This window comes from Ambystoma mexicanum, chromosome 10 (genome assembly GCF_040938575.1).
Source record: "Ambystoma mexicanum isolate Mex_15411 chromosome 10, UKY_AmexF1_1, whole genome shotgun sequence".
NCBI lineage: Eukaryota > Metazoa > Chordata > Amphibia > Caudata > Ambystomatidae > Ambystoma > Ambystoma mexicanum.
The window spans coordinates 1312426249-1312447395 of record NC_090932.1 but is presented as its reverse complement, the minus strand read 5'-3'; the positions used below and the strand labels follow the sequence as shown (position 1 = coordinate 1312447395).

The window sequence follows — 21147 nt, the reverse complement described above, 5'->3', positions numbered from 1 at the left end:
TGAATGTTTGTCCTGCAAATTCCTGGGGTTTCCCCCGTTATGAGCCAGTCGTACAGATAAGGGTACACTGGGATTACCTCCCTGCGTAGGTGTGCAGCCGCCACCGCCAGTACCTTGGTGAATACCCTTGGTGCTGAAGCTATCCCGAAGGGCAGTACCTTGAATTGGTAGTGCCGACTGTCCACCTTGAAGCGCAAGTACTCTGCGCGCTGGGAACATGGAAATATGAAAATCAGCATCTTTCATATCCAAGGTTGCCATGTAATCCCCCTTTTTTAGGAGGGGGATTACCTCTTGTAGCGTGGTCATACGAAAATTTTTTGGGGCTTGACATACTTGTTGACAGGCCATAAGTCCAATACTGGGCACATTGTCAAGTCTTTCTTTGGCACAAGGAAGTAAGTTGAATAAATACCCTTGTTTACCTGGTGTCCCGGGACGAGTTCTATCGCATCCTTTTGTAGAAGAATGGCGATCTCCTCGAGGAGAATCTTCTGATGTTCTAAGGAGTGTACTCTTTGTCGTGGAGGATGGTTCCGGGGACGCTGCAGTAGCTCTATACAATATCCGTGGATACTGTTGACAGCACCCATCTGTCTGATGTGATCCCTTCCCAAGCCTGGGTGAAGTTTGAAATGCGTCCCCCTACTGAGGTTGCGTGAGAAGGGACCCTGAACTGAGCGTCACTGCTTTGGTGGAGGCGTGCCGCTTCCCTTGCTGGGGCTGCCTCTGCCTTTACCACGACCTCTCCTATTACCTCTGCCGTAACCCTGGGTAGACTGTTGGTTGTTGTTCCACTGTGTACCCTGCCCCTGGGAATAGTTAGATCCTCTCTGGGAATTTTGGCCGCGTGGGCGACGAAAATTACTATTCCCTCTCAGTTTATTGGTTAACTGGCCAAGGGATTTGAGTGTCTCGTATTCGTCCTTGGCATTTTTCAGTGCGTCTTCGACTGCCTTACCAAACAACAGATCAGCTTCCACCGGTTTGTCTAACAATGATGCCTGAGTTTCTGCCTTAAACCCAGACTGCCGTAACCACGCATGTCTCTTGATAACAGTACCTTCTGCTATCAATCTGCCTGCGTTGTCCGCGGCGTCGAAGATTGCTTTCAAAATGCAACCAGACACGGCTCTACCTTCTGCGGAAATCCGAGCTAATTGGCCCTTTAACGGTTCAGGAGCAGAGGCTATGAGAGCCGTGACTTCTTCCCACTGATGGCAGTTGTAGCTGGCCAACAGGGTGGTGGAGTTAGCAATCCTTGCTTGATAGGCGGACGTTGAGGCTACCTTCCTGCCGAAACCGTATAGTTTTTTGCTCTCCTTGTCGGGAGGAGCTTCTGACGAAGACAAGGGTGTTCCAGCCCTCTTACGAGTGTTGGTAACAACTAGGGAGTCTGGCTTCAGATGTCCTCTTATATAGAGAGGGTCAGACTGAGCTGCCCTGAAAAGTTTTTCAACCCTGGGATTGACTGCTCTGGTGAGGTTTGGGTTCACCAGGGACGGATCTATTCTCCGCTGAATGGATTTAAGGATAGGGATGGTCTGGGCAACAGGCCTCCTTTCTCCCACTAACTCTTCTGTGAAGTCCCTTTCCTCCTGTACACCGTGGGTGTCAATGTGGAAATGTTCTGCTGCGCGAGCGAGAACCTCATTTAGGAGGGGTTGATTATCGACCAGGGAGTCGGTAACCGGGTCTTCGTTCTCTACCGGGGAATCTACTCTGTATGTTTCCGGGTCATCCTCTTCTTCTTCCTGGTCCTCATCATCCCCATAGTAGCCCGTCCCGGTTTGCTCTTCTATCATACCAAATTCTTGGTCTCCACAAAAGGAAGCCGCTCCTTGATACCGTGCGTAAGGTTGTACCTCGAAGGGTTCAGACCTCATTGGGGTTTCAAACCGGGCCTTCTTACTCGGGGGGGGGATAGGATCAGTAGAGCCTGAGGGTGTGGCCCCTTGTGGATCATACGAGAGGAAATGTTCTGGATTTTTATCATAAAAATCAGCCAAAGAAGACATTCTTGACATGACCCTATCTATGTCTTCACTGGACCATTTTTTGGAACTGGGAATGACTCTCAGCAAGTCTATGGGATTTATCTTGAGTAGCTTTGCTGGTTGTGGACCTATCAGCAGACCTGGGGTTGTCTGTCTGTTTAGGGGGGGTGGAGTGTTTCACAGGTGTGGAAGAATGTACAGGTAGTTTCTTCTGCTGTTTTCCCCCCTCCCCGTGCGTAGAAAAATGTTTTCCCTGTCCCTTAGTGGTTCCGGAGTTTTTCGACGCCTGGCGTCGAGGATCGGGAGAGGTGTCCCTGTCCTTCGAGTGTGGAGCCTCGCTGGCTTTAATTGCGGGCTCTGCCTCCTGGAGCGCGGCCTGGGGGTGGAAGTCGTCTTCGTCTTCCGACGATCGAACTTCCGTTAGCCTAGGGAGCGAGGCACTCTTGGCAAGAGTGGATGATTGCCTGGAGTCATGTGGCGATCTTGATCGAGAGCGCTCAGAGGACACCGAATCGGACCGTTCTGTCTGTGCCTCTTTCCGAGAACTCGACGTCGTCGAGTCTCGGTTGGACTTAGTGTGTTTAGTGTGTGTAGTATGTGAAGCGCTTGTGTCGCCGGGGGTCTTCCCCATAGCCGCCCTGCCGGCCAACCTTCCGAGGTCGGGGACCTGGGCTCGGCTGTCTTTCGACGCCGTAATGCCCTCGCCGTCCGAAAGTACGGCGTCGCTGCCATCGCTGAAGGCGCCCTCCGCTGCCATGGCCGCCTGCCTGGCGTGGTGGGCCCAACGCTTCGTCGAACGATCCTTAAGTGTCTTAGGTTTAAACCTACTACACGCTCTGCAGTTCGCTTCGGGGTGGTCCCTCGGCAAGCAGCCATTGCACGTGGCGTGCCTGTCGACCCAAGGGTATTTGCGGTTGCACTTGGGGCAGAATTGAAAAGTGGTACCCTCCATACGCACCTTGAGGCAGCGGGCTGTTAAGTGTAGGAAATGTATAAGGTGTACCTATATACCAAGAGTGTAGAGTATGTACCACCCCCCACTCTCCCTACTTGCAGGGCCGATGCCAGCGGCCTACCAGGCCCGGGCCGAGGCCAGCGGCCTTCCGAGGCCCAAATCCGTCATGCAGCAGCCGACGGTCGATTTCTTCTCCAGCCGGCGTCGAGTGTCGAAGTTCGACGATGGGGTGGGGGAAGGATGTCAATAGATTATTATTTTAAATTTTAGCAAAAATATGGCTAAGGCCAGGGGACTTTGCAAAATGCTTCCGACCAGTATGGCGGAAAAAAACAATCTGAGGATCCTAGACGCGTGAGGGATCTTGGGTACAGTGGACATCACACTAGGGATAGTATTACTGGCACGCCCTGTGTCGACTCCCATTTTCGAGTTTCGAAAAACAAACTGTAATACTCCGCAGCTTCCACTAGATGTCGGCCTATGCACAGCATGTGATCTAAGCAGATTCCACAAGCCTCAGAAATGATGATATGTGGTTGCAACTGGTCTTGTACTGGTTGAGAATATGGGCATATGGAGCAATCTACAAGCAACTTTAACCCAATTCTTAATCAGTCATTTGATATAGAATCGATCTGCACTGAGTATACCCTGGATCAAATAAGTTAAGTATTTTTTTGCATCAACGCTCTAGAGCACTTTAAACCGAATAATCTTAACATCTTCAATGGCGACTCATGTCAGAGAGCAACTCCAACTTAATTTGAAAGCTGTACCAGCAACCTTAGAATCGGTTAAATCTGGAAATCATAGGCATGTAGTGGTCTACACAATTACAATTCAGCATTACCCAACATGGTCAGATCATATTTATGAAAGGTCAATTGTTACTCGAGCAAGATTTGTCTATCCATTCATGCAATCAGTAACTTCTAGGTGGTTGGGCACAACATCTGATATTTCTTGCCCCATATGTGGTGAACTTGACAAAGATCTGCTTCATTTTATCATTTTCTAAACGGGTTATGCTAATATTAGAGTTACCACATGTATTCCCTTACATAGAGGGTTTCGTACAATGCCACGTTGTTCTTTTGAACTTGCAAATAGTGGATACCTCTATGGTAGGATGGACTATGTTAACATTTCTGAAACGTGCAGCTAAAAGAAGAGACCAGTTTGGCGTGCTTCGGGAACTGCAGCCATATGTGATCACATATCTGCAGTTTTACACTTTTCTAGGATTGGCTCTGTCGAATTAGTGTTTTGTATTTGGTCTTATCCTTTTTCTTGCCAAGAATGTTATTTGCTGTTGCAAAAAAAATCACTATTAGCACTTTAATACTCCTGGACTTTTTAATGCTTCTCTGTTGTACTCATAAGAAGTATATCTGGGTTTCCTTTTTATCTTAACTTTCATGAAATTTGAATCTGTTGACCTGTGTATTTTTCCCCACCACATTTATCCTCCAGGTTTTTAGACACACGTGTGCTAAATTCAATTTACTGTAGGGTTATTTTAATGTAATACGTTAATTTTCTATGGTGGTCTCCGCCTATATAAAGATCAAGTGTTTGGTATTCTTTTGTGGTGTCTACTAGGATACATTTTATCTCTCTGCTAGCCTTTCACCGCCCCCCTCAAATTAATCTTGACAGCTGGCTACACTTACATTGGAGAAGCTGGACATTCCTTTTGTTCAACACACTGTTCTACCAATAGGTTAGATGATTACAAAGCCCTACCCTGAGGGCTGGGCAAAAATCTCAGCAAAAAGGGAAAAGGCACTGAAACTATCCCAGTGCAGAACATCTCGTTCAGCCAGTAAGAAGGATAAGGAAGACACCAAGAAGGGATTCAATGACCCAAAAGAAGAACTTGGGAGCAAGTACAAAGGGTTATGATCTAGCAGGTATGGTCAGGCGTGGTCCTCAGCGGCTGCAACCCATTTTCTTGTGCAACTCGGTCAACAATTAGCTCTGAAAAGTACAAGGTTTACCCTAGGTAAGCACACTCGGCCAGCCCTTCAATCACACGTCTGGCAGGCACACAAAGGTTTTGGGAGCAAGCAAATCAAGCTGATCCCAACATTCAGGTCCACCCACACAGGATGCTTAACGTACACTAGCAGGGCTAGGTTCAGATTGAGCCCATGTCACTGGAACATGCTTCCCCTGTCTCTTCGCTCCATTACCTCCTATCCTCTGTTCTGTTCCTCTCTAAAAACCCTTCTACTATAGTCCTCTAATGGATTTAATCTGCTTATGTACACTGATTCACTTACCCTTATGAATCCTAATTGATTGTTATTGTTTATGAACACTGATTGACTAATTACTCCCAGGAATGCTGATCGATTGTTACTATTTACGAACACAGTTTCAATGTTACCGATTATGAACACTGATTCGCATTCCGATGCATTATATTGTTGACAGTGCTATATAAAGCGCTTTGGACAAAGGCACTATATACAACACAATAATACAAATAAATACAAATGTCAGCTCAACAGCAATTTTTGGTCTATTCTGGTCCGTACAGACAGAGGTATGGCCCAAATAAAATGGGTAGGAGTATGGATTTAAAATAAATAAATAGCACTGCAAAGGTCATCCTACTGGTACATTGGGTTGCTAATACAGTAATGAATGCAAACCCTGGTGAAGCTGAAAGTCAATTACAGCTGCTACCACCCATCTCCCTCATTCACTTGCAGAGTTATAGAACACTAGGACCAAATCACAGTATACAAAAGCACCTCTGTCTAACACAGGACAGCACATGAGAAAGGGTTGCAGCAAAAAAGCAACTCAACTGTTCCTGCTTCACTCACTTCCTCCTCCTCCTCTTCCTTTACTCACGTCACCCAATCTTCTGGCCATGGAGACGGCATTGGTCTGCTCTTTCACCCCAAGTGCCTATTGACCCCCTGCCCAACACCTCTCCCAGTCTTCCCCTCCTTTGAATACTTGTAGAGAATCTTCACCCCCCCCTCACGCTATATCCTTTCTCGTCATTTACCGTCCACCTGGCCCTCTTGCATCCTTCTATGATGATAGTGAGCACCTCCTCACCCTCATCTCCCCCAGTCCCACACCCCTAATTGTACTTGGCGACTTTAACCTCCATCTCTCCTCCACCCACCAAGCCCCCACCTCCCCCTCTTATCTATACTCGACTCCAAAATTCTTATCCCCCCCTCCCTACTTCACCTACTCACTCTTCCAGATTCTCTTGCGACCTCATCTTTGTCTCTTCCTTCTCCCCCTCCTCGGTTTCCAACCTCCCCAACTATCTATCCGACCACACCCTATTCTCCCTCACTCCCACCGTCTCTCCTACCCCTCCTCCCTCTCCCTCATGGTCGTAACTTTAACCCCTCTCAATTGTAAGACACCTGCGTCTCCTCCCTCCTCCCTCTTACTCACTTTACTTCTCTCTGTGCAAACAATACTTTATCCACCCTATCCTCTTCCCTTTCTTCCAGTCTTGACCAATTATAACCTCTCACTCCCTTCCGCAAACCCGCCCAACCCTGGCTTTCCTCACACCTTTTATCCATGCACCACCTTCTCCGACGCCTTGAAAGACGCTGGCTTAAACACTATTCACCAGCCAACCAAGCCTCCTACTCCTCTTACCACACCCTCTATGACACCTGCATCAGTTCCTCCAAACAATCCTACTTCACTACTTCCTCCATTCTCAGTCTACCCACCCCCGCCGAATCTTCCAAACTTTAACTTGCCTTCTCTCTCCTCCTACCCCTGATCACTCCATTGCCTCTCCTCTTTCACCCTCTGACTTCGCAAACTTCTTTTTCTCCAAGATACTCACCTAACGCAGTAACATTCTATGCTTCCCCTCTTACTACCCCCTTCCCCATCTCCCACTACCCCCACCTTCCTACATGTCTAACTTCACACCAGTCTCTCATTCCTGCTGTCCAAAACCTCACCCTACTGCTGCCCCCTCCAACCCTCTCCCCACCTCGGATTCCCAAAATTTACCCTCTCCTCATACCTTACCTCACTTCCTTGTTCAACATCTGTCTCACTACCGTAACCTTTCCCTCAGCCTTCAAACACGCTACCATCATCCCCATCCTGAATAAACCCTCCGTTAACCCTCTCTTGGCTTCCAACTTTCGCCCCATCTCTCTTCTACCCTTCCTCTCTAAGCTCCTTGAACGCCTTGTCTACTCCCAACTCGCAGCATTCGTTTCCAACCTCTCTCTCCTCCCCCCTACTCAGTCTGGGTTTCGCCCCAAACACTGTACTGAAACTGCTCTCACCTCGATTCTTAACTCTCTCCTCACCGCACACTACTCTAAACACTCTTCGTTCTCACCGTTGATCACCCCTTACTTCTAGACACACTTTCCTCCTTTGGTCTCAAAGGCTCGGTCCTCAACTGGTTCTCCTCCTACCTATCCAATCGCTCCTTTGCCGTCTCCTGGGGTGGCTGCATCTCCCCTACCCACTCCCTCGACTTCGGTATTCCCCAAAGTTCTGTGCTTGGCCCTTTTCTCTTCTCGCTATATACCTGCTTCCTAGCCCCAATCATCTCTTCCTTTGGTATCTCTTACCACTTCTATGCCGATGACACCAACTCTTCCTCTTCTCTTCCTTCACTCCCGACATCCACCTTAAACTCACTTCCTGTCTCACTGCTATCAAATCCTGGATGTCCTCCCACTTTCTCACCCTAAACACTGACAAAACCGGAGTTTAATTCCTTCCTGCCAACACTTCCTCCGCCCTCCTATTCTCCCCCCACCCCCTGCACAACTCCCCATCTCTGCCTCTACCCGCAATCTTGGCCTCCACTTCGACTCAAACCTCTCCTTTACTCACCATATCTCTTGCCTCCCCATGCTTGTCGCTTCCATCTCTGTAACATTCGGAAAATTCGATCTTCCCTCGCCTTTCATGCCTCCAAACTCTTAACATCTTCCCTTATCTTTTCTCGTCTGTTCTACTGTTCAGCTCTCCTCTTTGGCCTCCCCGCCTCACATACAGCCCCCCCCTTAAAACCGTCTACCACTCTGTCATGCGTACTCTCTTTCCTCACTCCTCATGGCTCCATCTCCTCTTCACTCTCCTCATTTGGCTGGCTCTCCTTTCACTCCCAACTCAAATTCAACATCCACGGTATCGTCTTCAAATCTCTTCATGATCTTGCCCCTCCCTACCTTTCCTACCTCCTATCATTCTACTCTCCCTCTCGCCTGCTCCGTTCTGCTGATCACTTCCTACTTACTGTCCCACCTGCACCATGCGCCCCTTCCCACTTCCGCTCCTTGCCCCACTCCACTGGAATTCTCGCCCTATCCGCTCCATCTCCTCATATTCATCTTTCCGCTCCTCCTTAAAATCCCACCTACTTCAATCTCCCTCCTGATAGTTCTCTACTATTTCCCTCATCTGCTCTATCCTACTCAGGTTTTCCAAGGATCTCGGCAAATTGTTTTTGGTTATTTGACTCATGATTTGTTATATTGCATCTTATGTATTCCTGTTTCATGTAAAGCGCTTTGGCTTAAATCGATATATAAAATTCAATAAATACAAATACAAAAAAGGGGGGACTGCTGCAGAAGTCCCTCTGGTCAAAAAACTAAAGTCAAAGATGCAGAAAAACCAGCAGGGAAAAATCAAAAGATTTAAGGCATCCCAAAAATGGAACACAGACACCAAAAATAAAATTCTATCTTGACAATGTATAAGAAAATCAGTTTTGCAAAATAGGCGATTCTATCAACAGGGGCTGTGGTCCTGGCACTCTAGTTGCCTAAGGCAGCTGGGCTTGCCTTTGGCATGCCTCCGATTCCGCATTAAGTGTAACCCCCCCAGTAAGTGCAGTGGGATTAAAAAAAAAGAAAAAAAAAAAAAAAAGTATTGCTACACTTGCGCTCTCCATTCAAAACAATGTAGACCACTAATAAGAAATGCTTAAATGCATTCTAAGGTACTTAAAATTACAGGGTGTCTTTGGAACACCCCAAAATCATGGAGGACTACTTATCTAGACTTGCTCTCATACTAGCATCTTGCCCAACATCTCTGTGTGTATCAACTACCACAGTTGTTTCGCCTAAGTGAATTTGCTGAGTGGCACAGTCACCAATGCATCCTTCCTCTTTTAAACCACTAAAGAGATCATTGTTCTTGGTGAAAACAAGTAAGCAAATGCCATTGACCATTGTGTGAAAATGGCACTCCTCTCACTAATAACGTTTGCAGGTATTTAGCAATGAAGTAGTGTTGTCCAGTATTCACTTTTTGCCAATAAGTATTTCAATGAAGGTACAAATGTTTCAAAACGGTAATCTACAAGGTAATTATCTTGTTGTCACTTGTGTTCTTTTTTGACATTTTGGCTTAAATCTGCAAGGTCCAGTGCCAAGGCAAGAAACGAAAATTGAAGAGACAATGTCAAGATACACTGTGGATTTCCAGTCCATAACAAAAGTTGTTGAATTACACACCCACTCTCGAATCGATGGCCACCAATTCTAGATTTTCTTCACGTAGACTTTTAATGTCAAATCCAGGTATAACGACTAGAGTGTACGATTCTGTAAAGCCTGTACATCTATAAAAGAGATGTAAACTACAAAATATAGAGCTTTAATAATTAATTCCAGCATCCCAATGTCTGTACCCACCACCTTTTCAGGGATAACCTTGTCCTGCAGTAAACTAAAAGTAAAGTAATATTTCCATTTCTATTGAGAAAGTACATACTTATTATTGATAATGTCTTCACTACATGCACACAATTGTACCCAATGCTTCCACTTACTAGGATCCATCCCAGCACCATCATCCAGGAAGCAGAGCATGTACCCGCCTCGCAGGTCTTCCCGTTGAACTGTGGGAAAAGAGAAATGTCCCTTTAGCAATTGTCCAACAGAGAAAATGTACAAATGCTTTCACGCAGCCCAAAGCAGTGCCTGATATTCTAGGGATAATAGCAAATTGATCTCACCGCACCCAAATCCACTCAGAACAGTCTGATTAACTGCACAATAGCATGAATACCCTGGAATCAGAAACTGGGGGACATACCAAAAACTAAGAACACATCAGCCTTCAGAAACCAAAACTATGCTTCCATGGCTTGGGCCCTCATATTTGCTTCTGTGGATTAGGAGAGATTCCAAAAGTCCATCCCATGAGAAGAGTTGTGGGTCCACTGTAGGAAAAGACTGGAACTAAACCCATGGAGCACTACCATGCGCACCCTCTTCTTAAGAAACCCTCTGCCGACCCTTCCTGCCCGACTAACTATTGCCCAATCTCCATCAACCCTTTCCTGGGCAAACTCCTGGAAATGCTGGCCATCTCCCAGCTTAATCTTCACACTGAATCGGTTTGTCTTCATGAGCATCAGTCTGGCTTCAGAGCATCCAGAAGCACGGAAGCTGCTCTCCTGAACATCCGTGAAGACCTGCTCTCCCACCTTGATTCCAACTCCCCCAGTGTCCTCATCTTACTTGATCTCTCTTCTGCCTTTGACACGATCAACCATGCCATCCTGCTCAACTGTCTCAGTGATGACTTTGGTATTACCGAACAGGCCCTGGCTTGGCGGACTTCTTTCCTCTCCAATCGACCATCCCAGGTCCAACGTGGGTCCTTTCTCTCCTCTATCTCTACCTGTGACATTCCTAGGGGTCTAACCTCTCTGCCTGGCTGTTCAACCAATACCTGGCACTTCTTGCCCACCGCACTGCCACTCTCTGCCCCAACTTTCAGTGCTATGTGGATGACACTCAGCTCATTTTCAGGCTCCCTTCTGCCACCACCTCTCCTTCTCTCATCTCTGACTGACTGTCTGTATGTATGTCTGCTATCTAGGAGTGGTGCGCCGCTAATGACCTCAGCTTTAATGCCAGTAAGACGGAGATCCTCCTCATCGGCACAACTGCTCCCTCCTTTCCCGTCACTCTCTCGCCGGCCTCTCTTGGCACTCTTCCTGCTCCCACCTGTGAGTCTAAAATCCTTGGGGGGGGGGGGGGGGATCATCTTCGACTCCACACTCTCCTCCTTGCTTTGACACTCTCCTCCCTGATGGCTACAAGATCCTCAGCACCCAGATCCTCCTGGTCCGGTGGGGGGGGGGTAGCCCTGATCTTTCCTGAGTGGATTCCTGCCTCTATCATTCTCACTCAGACCAACTCCTCTTTTGAATGCCCTGTCTGTAGGCTTTCTCTCTCGCCTACCCATTCTCTTACTGTGGTTACCATCTACCGGCCTCCTGGTCAAATCACCTCATTTCTCTCTGACTGGGCAGACCTTTCCTCCTCCCTCCTGACCTCTACCACTCAACTCCTCCTCCTCCTCTGTGACCTAAATATACATTTAGACTCTCCTTGCTCCTCCTCTGTACTCTTCCGTGACCTCTGCGACTCCCTCTCCCTGTCCATCCTCCCCTCTGGCCCAACTCACTCTGCAGGGCACACACTCGATGTCTTGATCTCCTCTGACCTCCCCCTCTCCATCCCTCTGACCACTCCTCTCTCCTGGAGCAATCACTCCCAACATCTCATCTCATCTCATCTCTCCCTCTCTTCCCCCCAAGCCAAGCCTACCCCAACACTGCCACCTACCTTCTCGGAAATCCGGCCCATGAAGCGTGTGTCAGTTGAGGCTTTTCCCGCCACTTTCTCTCACCCCCCTCCACCTTTGGCTGTCTCACATCCTGACATGGGCCTGTCTCTGCTCTACTCTTCAATTTCTGATACGCTTGATGCTCTTGCCCCCGTCATGAGGATCCGTTTGAAGTCCAAAGCCAAGTGCAATTCCTGGTATGACTCTGACCTAGCTACACTTAAACGTAAGTGTAGGGCAGCTAAGAGGAAATGGAGGACTTCCTGTTCATCTTCTGACAAACTGGCCTGTCGCCTGCTACAAAGACAATACCGACTCTCTGTCCTCACCAAGAAGAGAGTCCACATTCAAGCTTGTGTCTCTGCAGCATTTAACAACTCAGCCGAACTCTTTAAAATCTGCAAGGAGCTGGCCAAACCTGCTGCAGTCTCTACCCCTCCTTTTGCCTCCCAGGCTCTTTGCAATGCCCTTGACTCTCACTTCATTTCCAAAACCCAGGACATCCTGGCTACTCTCTCCACCCACACCCCTCCTCTTCCCTCTCCATCTGTGCTTGCTGACCCTCCTTTAGCCACCCTCCCACCATCCTTCTCGTCCTTTCCTCTTTTCACCCCTGACAAGGTCGCTAGACAAGTCCGATCTATGAAAGCCTCTTCAAAACAGGTTCATCCCTGTTCATCTAAAACCATCAAGGAGCACTGACGCCCTTGCTCCGGCCCTTGCTGATTTTTGCTACCACTCATTTGCCTCTGGATCCTTCCTCTCCCCTCTGAAGCACTCCTTTGTGCATCCTCTTCTCAAGAAACCCACAACTGATTCTTCTTGTCCAGCTAACTATCGCCCAATTTCCATTACTCCCTTTCTTGGCAAACTCCTGGAAAAGTTGGCCATCTTTCAGTTTAACCTTCATTCCAATTCTGTTGGCTGTCTCCATGACCACCAGTCTGACCTCAGAGCTGCCAGAAGCACAGAAACTGCTCTCCTGAACATCCGTGAAGATCTGCTCCCCAACATTCCCTCTGTCCTCATCCTCCTCGATCTCTCTTCTGCCTTCGACACGGTCAACCATACCATCCTGCTCAACCGTCTCCGTGAAAACCTGGGTATCACTGATCAGGCTCTGGCCTGGCTGACCTCTTTCCTCGCAGATCGACCCTCCCAGGTCCAACTTGGTCCTTCCTTTCATCCATCTTCCTCTCTACCTGTGGTGTTCCCCAGGGGTCTAACCTCTCACCCTGGCTTTTCAACCAATACCTGGCAACTCTCACCCACTGCATTGGCACTTTCTGCTCAAATTTCCAGTGCTACACTGACAACTCATTTTCAGGCTGCCCTCTGCCACCTCCTCTCCCTCTCTCATCTCTGATTGCCTAACTGCCATTCAAGATTGGTGTGCCGCCAATGATCTTTGTCTGAATGCCAGCAAGACGGAGATCCTCCTCATCGGCACACCTTTACCATCCTTTCCCCTCACTCTCTGGCCGGCCTCCCTTGGCCCTCCTCCTACCCCCACCTGCGAGGCTAAGAACCTCGGGGTCATCTTTGACTCCACCCTTTCCTTCTCCGCCCACATCTGAGGTCTCTAAAAAGTCAAATTTCCGACTGCACCTCCTCAGAGGTACTCTACCTTTCCTCTCCTTCCCCCAGAAGCTCATGGTATCCCAAGCTCTGGTTCGGTCTAGCTTGGACTATTGTAACAGCCTCTTTCTAAATCTACCTGCCTCTACTCTCCGCCCTCTGCAACTAATCCAGAACAGGACTGCGAGACTTGTCCTTGGCCTCAAGCCCTGGGATCGTATCTCTCCAGCACTGAAATCTCTGCACTGGCTCCCAGTGGCGGCGAGGATGAAGTTCAAAACCCACTGCATTGTCCACAAGGCCTTCTGGGGACTGGGGCCTCAATACCTTCAACTCTCTCTGCCTAAATATCTTCCTTCTCAAGCTCTTCGATCATCAGCCTCCAACTCCCTCTGGGTCAGTCGCTTCTCCAAGCAACAAGCTGGTAGTAGATCTCCTTCGGCCGAGGCCTCCCTCTGGAACAGCCTCCCTGCCTCTCTGAAAACTAAGGAGAACCATCTCCGGTTCCGGAAGCACCTCAAGACTTTCCTCTTTGGTTCTGCTTTCTCTCCTCCTCTCCCCTGTTGAACTCCTGGCTGAGATGAAACAGACTGAAACTGAGACTGAAACTGAACTGATCACCTGGCTACCCTCTGTTCTCGGGCCCAGGTCCCCTCCCCGCCGGTTGCATACCAGCACTGCCCTTTGGCAACCCTTGCACTCTGGGCTGTTTGTTTCCCTACAGCCCCCTACCAACACTCGACAGCCGTGATGTCTGTACTTACCTTGCACCTGCCACTAGCTGGCTGCACCTCTTATTTATTGTTTCCTTTATCTACTGTCTATCTTATGTATCGCACGCACCCCCCCCCCCGCGCGATCTCAATGTCCCTTGGCCTAGTAAGATCGTTGTCTCCGTTTCCCTCGGTTCCCCTCCCTTGCCTTGTGGCTCCTTGAAACACTTGTGTATAGGCGCGTTATTAAAGCCATATCATGGAAATAGGCTTGAGCCACATCATCAGAAACAGACTAGCACTATTCTGAGTGAGAGTCAGTCATTGCTCAGACTGCTTTAGGGATAATGGGTTCAGAGTCTATCCTCACCTAAGGCAGCTGACCATCTCAAATCAAAAGAGAGGGGTCGAGAAATGCACACCCACAGAGCTGGGCTCAACTCACTGCCTACAGAGCAAGGTGCAAAACGTTTTTCCCACAGAGCAGTGTTGAAACTGCCTACAGGACAGAGTCTAACACAACCCACAAACACCCAACCACCACACACTCAGAACAGCCAAACCTCTGCCCCCTGGCATTAGGCTTACTTAAAAATATGAACTTAGTTCTTTATAGTATTATGAAGACCCTTTCTGTGGAAAAATAAAAATCATGTAAATACCTGTCCTTCACTTACCGGTATAAATATCAATTCTTGTGGCTTCAGCATCTCTGTAAAACAAACAAATGCATGAAACTTGGTTTATATATATATATATATATATATATATATATATATATATGAAAGTATACATTTCATTAACAAATCATAAAAAGAACAATGCCCCTTCGACCTGTGAAATCGGACACCTGTTGCTGGCAGGATTTTACCTGCTGGTTTATTACATTGGGTTAGCTCATTATTTTCAATGCATTTTTAGAGCATACCTTTATCAATATACCGTTACTAGCTCTTTATCATGTCTCAAAAGTGCAAGTGAAGTATTCTGAGCCATAAAGACAGTTTGATTACAATCAACATATTACAGTTGTCTTATTGCCCAATGATGGAAAATACTATTGGGCGTCACAACTAATAGCAGCAAATTAATGGATGTTCAGGGGAGGGGATCCCTCCCATACCAGACTGAAATTATCATGCCTGGCAGGAGAACAACCAGTGCAGGTGCTATACAGGAGTCTAGGTGGGCGCCACCTTCCAAAGATGTTGCACTGCACCTTCCTCCCGCGGGTCAGTTTGGTACAGCTATGGGAAGAAACTACTAGTAGTATGGGATGGAAACGGAATGTCACCAGGCACCACCACTATGGAACAACCCAGGAGTCATAGAGCTTAGCAAAAAGGGGAAAAACTGTTAGGGGAATTTTCCTAAAGTCCACTTGTGGTAAGACTTCATAAAACTATCCCTTGGCCTACAGGTCCCCAACTCTTAGTATACGTCTATACTATCCAAAGGATCTTGGTAGAATGGAACAGCAGCCAGCCTTATCATAGGAGGAAGATGTGAGCTGTAGGGGAGTACACTGAACCCAGTAAATAAAATAGTCCAAAGAAACACTTGCACGTACAATTTATATTAAACTATACATTTACACAAGTAAGGTAGATACATACTTAATTCACTATCCAACACACAGGGATTCTTAATAATACTTTTCAAAGGAGATTGCTTCAATGTTAGCTGCTTGCGGTTACAATTGCAACAGAGTTTGACACTAATGACAGTTGTACCGCATTATCGGTACTACCGTGCACTCGCGTAACTTCACATATATATGGTAATTGTATTTAGTTGGCAAAACCACATAAGATGAAGACTTATGTTGGTTAATCACACAGCAGCAGAGCTTAACGTTCTAGAGACACTTTTCAGTCTAACTAATGCTTTTTAAATCCAAGCCCTCACTATACGAAAAGGACAGTGCAGGAGTGGATCCAAAATCTAAACAAGTAGCAGAACAGCAAATGTTCCGGAGGATACTTTCGGTCTCTAAGTTACTTAGCAATATAAACACGAGAGGGACCCTGCAAAAGTACTCCCTAAAGGGACAGTGATTGGCAAGCGTGGGTCAGAGGTAGAGTGGACACCGTGGACACCTTCACAGACACTCTGGAGCGACTTCTTTGTTTAAAGTAAGTTATACCTTTCACCCACAGTAGAAGAAATGCTTGCAGATGGATTCTCCTCTGTGCAGCACCGACAGACCCAGTCTCCCGATTCCTGTCTGGGGGGAAGGGGGGGGGAGAGAGTGCGAGAGAGTGAGAGTGAGAGAACACCCTTGGCATAGATTTCTTCAGTCTCCTTGGTCGGTCGGCGGTTTTGGCACCTTTTTCTCGGCACCAACAAAGCACAGCATTCGCCCGGATGATCTTTTCTTCTGAAGTTCACCATTCTGGTGAGGAGGGGACTTGGATGAGTTGGAAGGTGCCTCAGGAAGTACAACTGGAGCTCAAAGTTCTGGACGGATTCGAACTTACAAAGATGTTGCACTGCAAATGGGTTGAAGGTCTGCTGGTATTCGTGGTCTGCAGCTCTGAAAAGGCACAGCACCTCGGGAGATGGCTCAAATTGTAGTTCGTCTCAGGGCTAGTTGGTCCCACCAGCCAAAGGGAAGGATCATCCTCTTTGGAGCCCCTCTGTCGATTTGAAAACTGGGTCAGGACAGCAGTGGTCGCTTCACAGTGATGGAAAGATCTGCAGGCATCTCTACTCATCTTCAGCTTCGGTTCTTCTTTCCTTTCACCTCATGAACCTCACCTTATATTCAGTTTTCCCACACACTCATCTGCAAACTCGCTCAGCGTTTAACAGAAAGGGGAAGGTGGCTGTCCAATCAGGACAGCCAGGCCCCAGTGGGAACTGGTTCCATTAAGGAACTCTGACAGAAAGGGCAGGAGAATGTATAACTCTTCCCCCAATTCCTGCAATTCATGTTTTCTCTTAAACCAAACCTGGACTGCCAGATCTCCTCCCCCCCCCAAAACAACCTGTACTTGGTAAATAGATCTGCAGACAGCTTTTAAGCCATAATCTCTTTCTATTTGCCCAAAATTATCCGATGCTTCTCCATCGATCCCCCTATTCGGATAAGTCATTTTTTCCATACTGCGACATTGTTCAATGTCCATCTTCCAGAACCCATATATGGGCGTCACCCGGGCTCCCCATTTAACGGCTATATCCCGTTTAACTACCATTGCAGCACGTTTTCCTTCCCACCTGCTCCCTCCATATTCTCCACTAATCGGCAATAACGATGTAAGGGAGAATTTTAAGGTTAGTGCTAAATTCCTCCCACCATAGAGACCCCCAGCACTTTTGCTTTACTTTGGGATTTGTACTTTAATTCTATGTGTTTTCTGTGTTTCTTTTGACTTTGGAGTCCAACAAACTCCATAGGCATCATCTTTACATTGTGGCACACAGCACCTTCAGTAAGTGGCACAGGGAAGTCTTAGATTTCCCAAAGGTTTAAATACTGTCTCTTGGTGAAACTACTGTAGAGCAGTGAAGTGAAATTGACTACTTACATTTGGTAACTTTCTAGACCCAGCACACACTATCTTACCATAGGGTGCTGGAGGGGTTACTTAGTATCCCCTTTGTCTAGTTTCTCATATAACATTTTTATGTTACCCTTTCTGCAACTAATGGCTGGCGACAGTGGTTTACTTTTTATTACCATTGTGTGTTTTTACTGCGGGCTGCGTTCACAGCTGCAGTAAGGCACCCATGGGAGCCCATTTTGTCAAAATGGCCCCAGTCTTCGTTTTTCTCCATTTCTTGTTGGAAAGGTCCTTCTTGAGATTTACTCTGTGCGCCAAACCAGGTCTGGTCCCTTTGTTTCTTTTGTCTTTGCCGGTATTCACAAGTGAAGCCCGCCTCTGGCTGCAGTATGTCTGGCAGGAAGTGAGGGAGGTGCCCAAAACTACCTGTGCTTAATCCCCTTGGTTACAGGAATGCACCCAAAAGGCGATTGGCTGGCTGGCTGTCCTCGGGAGGACAGCCACCATGCTGTGCGATTGACGGCTACGCTGGAATTAATGGGAGGAACCTGCATAAAAGGCAAGGCTTTTTGGCTTGGAAGGCAGAGTCGACCACTGAACGAAGAAGAACGTGGAAGAGACACCTGCTGCAACTCCTGGAGCGTTGGTTTGCCCGGTGAAGCCCTGCTGCTGTGTGTAGAGCTCTCTGGAAATTCACGGACACGACTGCAGCAACATCTCCCTTCATTCGGAGGCCAACGCCAGTATATTTAACAACCTACTCAGAGCCAAGAAAACCTGCATTCTGTATTTTGCAGTGGCCCTGCTGTATTGCAAGCCCTTTGATGAAGCTACTCTACTTTGCTCCCACCCCTACGCAGGACCCCCAGTCTTCCATATACCCAGGAGCTGGAGGTTCCAACATTGGAGGATGACTAACTAAAACCCTATATATGAAACTAACAGCTTTCTGCATAAGAGCACCACTACTGAAAGGGCAACCATAACCTCAGCTACTGCCCTAGCACTAACAGAGAAACAAACCCAGAGGCCCAGATGAAGGCTTTTTACCAAGGAGCCGAAACGCCTGTGGTTCAAGCATAAGACCCTGCTATTACCATCCACTCAACATCTTAGGGGGCATCTCCCCCTGGCGTAGACCAGCGGTTTGGTACTCTGTGGGAATTCTTTAACCCATCTTAGAATTGGCTATTCAAACTAGATTTAACTCTACAGCCAATCTAGGCACTTTAGATTAGCCCATTCTTTTTACTCCATTTCATTTTTTTCCAAAAGACAAGGTTGATGGATAGACTCTCACTTTGGATCAACACAAGAACTGTAGAAACTGTGTAGGTTACTCTACCGAATGTGTGAACACTGATTTTGTCTTTTGGCTCGTTTTCTTTACAAAACTGTGAACATGATGTAATACTTCACAAAAAGTACTAACACACCTTTGATTTATACGCTGTGATGTGGTTGAGTACTATGCTAAAAAACTTTGTTCATTTGTTGAAAGATGACTATAATAAGTGACAATCCAGTCAGAGAACTGGACCTGCTAAATAAAAGCAGTTTGTACTGAGCACAAAATTGGGGTCCCAAGATGTGTATATGGAATTTATTTCCAGAGTAAAATAACCCTACTACTGGATACATAGCTTACTTTTGAAGCATTTATTTGCAAGTGATACAACACAGGAAATACTTGACTAATAGAAAGTATACAACATTAGATATGTGGTCGGAGCCCCCCATTTTGTTTCCTACTGCTGCTGTGCTGAAGCTGCAGCTCCGAATTCGTTTGCGATAGAGAAGCCCTGCAAGGATTTGGGTTGGTGGGACCAATCAACCCCAAAGTGAACTCGTTTGGACATCTTCTCGGAGCTGGCTGTACTTTCACGGCTGCTGCTGCTGGAACCAAAGTGCCATGGAGAGGAACACCAAACCGAGTGGATCGCTTTTAAGTCGAACCCGAGCGCCAGGAAGATCCTCCGGACTTCTCAGAAGCAGTACTGACCAAGCCTGAGCCACCTCAAAAGAGTGCTGGACCAGAGATGCATGGAAAGTTTCAAGTGTTATCCGAGAACCGCAGTGTTGCTATGCTGACGCGGGGAGCTGAAACCGCAAAGTGCCACTGAAATGAAGTTTGCCCGTTGCTGCCGTTGACCTACCCACTGACGTGCAGGAGTCCCAACGTCCTCCCTCTTGTCCCCACGACTGAGGCTCAGGAACAGGGTCTGCAGAGCTGTACAGGAACAGAAGCCAGCTGGAACCATTTCTTCTAACCAAAGGTACTGTAAACCTAAGAGGACTTACCTCTTGTTGTGTAGCCTTACTTGATCTCCGTTGAGGAGTTGGCTTAGTTGCCATTGTAGAGTTGCTTGCAGCTTTGCCCCTCGCATGCTTCTTATTTATAAAACTTCTAAAAACATTGTGCAAGGGTTTTATTTACCTGCAAAGATCATCTTCAGCTCCCCTAGACTTTGCTCAACTAACATTGGCTGTGCTGGCTCCGTGAGAGACTCTTCTTACCTCTGACTCTGTGCCTTTACCTTTCCCCCAGGAAAGGGTTACATTTACTTGACATTGGAAGGTCTAAAAAGTACTTACCCGTTTATGAATTAGTTGTTAACCTTTGTTTTATTCCCCAATCTAACCTTTGCACCAAACTCAGTATTGCTCTAAATGTACCAGTAATAAATCAATGTCCACAGTGTCCTTTAAGTCACCCGAGGGTGTAGGAAGTGTCTGTGTGCCATCCCCAATGGGTATCATCCGATTTAGAGAAAAAGAGTGTGTTTTGAAGTATATTATAATTGTTATGTTTTGCTCCCTTCTGAAGAAGGCTTATATAACTGACTGTTAAATTAATAATGGTTTAATCAAGAAACCTTGAGTGAAATTGTTTATTTGAATAACTGTCACTGTGAAACTGTGTTACAACCCTACTGCTCGCATTGACCCCTCTTGAGATGAGCCTGGCTGCTCAGCCACACTACCAACCTGTTTAGTACAGACTTATACCAAAGGTTGGGTCCCTATTGCCAGGAGGTCAAAGTTGCTGTAGTCTTCCAAAGGATACTGCACACAATCTTGCCTAACAAACATTTTGGGATCGTTGGGTGCCGTGTGGCCTAGTATTCTTGTGCGTGAGTTTGTGTATAACCTTGACCCATAGGTCTGAGATTTTCAATCCTAAATCAAGTGATAAAAAGGTACCCGTTTTCTGTCCACACTTGAGGTATCAGTCATTTTCTGCACTCCCCATTTTTTATAACCTATCTTGTGCGTAATGTACCTCTTTTGCTGCCACTAGAGCTTCTGCCCATTCCTAACTCTCCAGAGTTCCTATGTCCCTTTCCCATTTATGTTTCAGTTGCGTAAATGGCTGGGATGTAAAGCTAATGAGGACCTGATACAACTGAGAAATCCCTTTCTTCATAAATACATCAGAGAGATAAACCTCAAGGGGACTGTGTTCCAGTAGATCAAGGTTTCTCCCAAATTGGGCCATCATGGCATGTGTGAGCCTTAAGTATCTGTAGGCATCTTCCTGGGCTGAACCATATTTGTCTCTTAAAGTCTGAAACTGCCTCAATTCGTTATTGTCCACCACATCTCCCACACAACACATTCCCTTCCCTGTCCACCGTTAGGCAGATTCATCATTTCCCCTCTCTGAGTGAGACCGCCAGCACTTATTGCTGGACTTCTGGACTTTTTTCGTTCTATCCTGAATGAGGGGAGCCTTTTTCCCCCTTGTTCATTCTTATTTGCTCTGACTT

General features: G+C 47.1%; 1 protein-coding gene across 2 annotated transcripts in view; it reads right to left on the bottom strand.

The window, feature by feature from the left end:
- MORC2 (MORC family CW-type zinc finger 2) overlaps nucleotides 1–21147 on the bottom strand; it is a 959542-nt gene that overhangs the window by 813929 nt on the left and 124466 nt on the right. For both annotated transcript variants that reach the window (XM_069619348.1, XM_069619349.1), the window contains exons 4-5: nucleotides 14546–14580; nucleotides 9767–9835 (exon numbers count right to left, since the gene is read on the bottom strand). In XM_069619348.1, the coding sequence (XP_069475449.1) occupies nucleotides 9767–9835; nucleotides 14546–14580 (104 nt within the window). The remainder of the gene's footprint in view (nucleotides 1–9766; nucleotides 9836–14545; nucleotides 14581–21147) is intronic.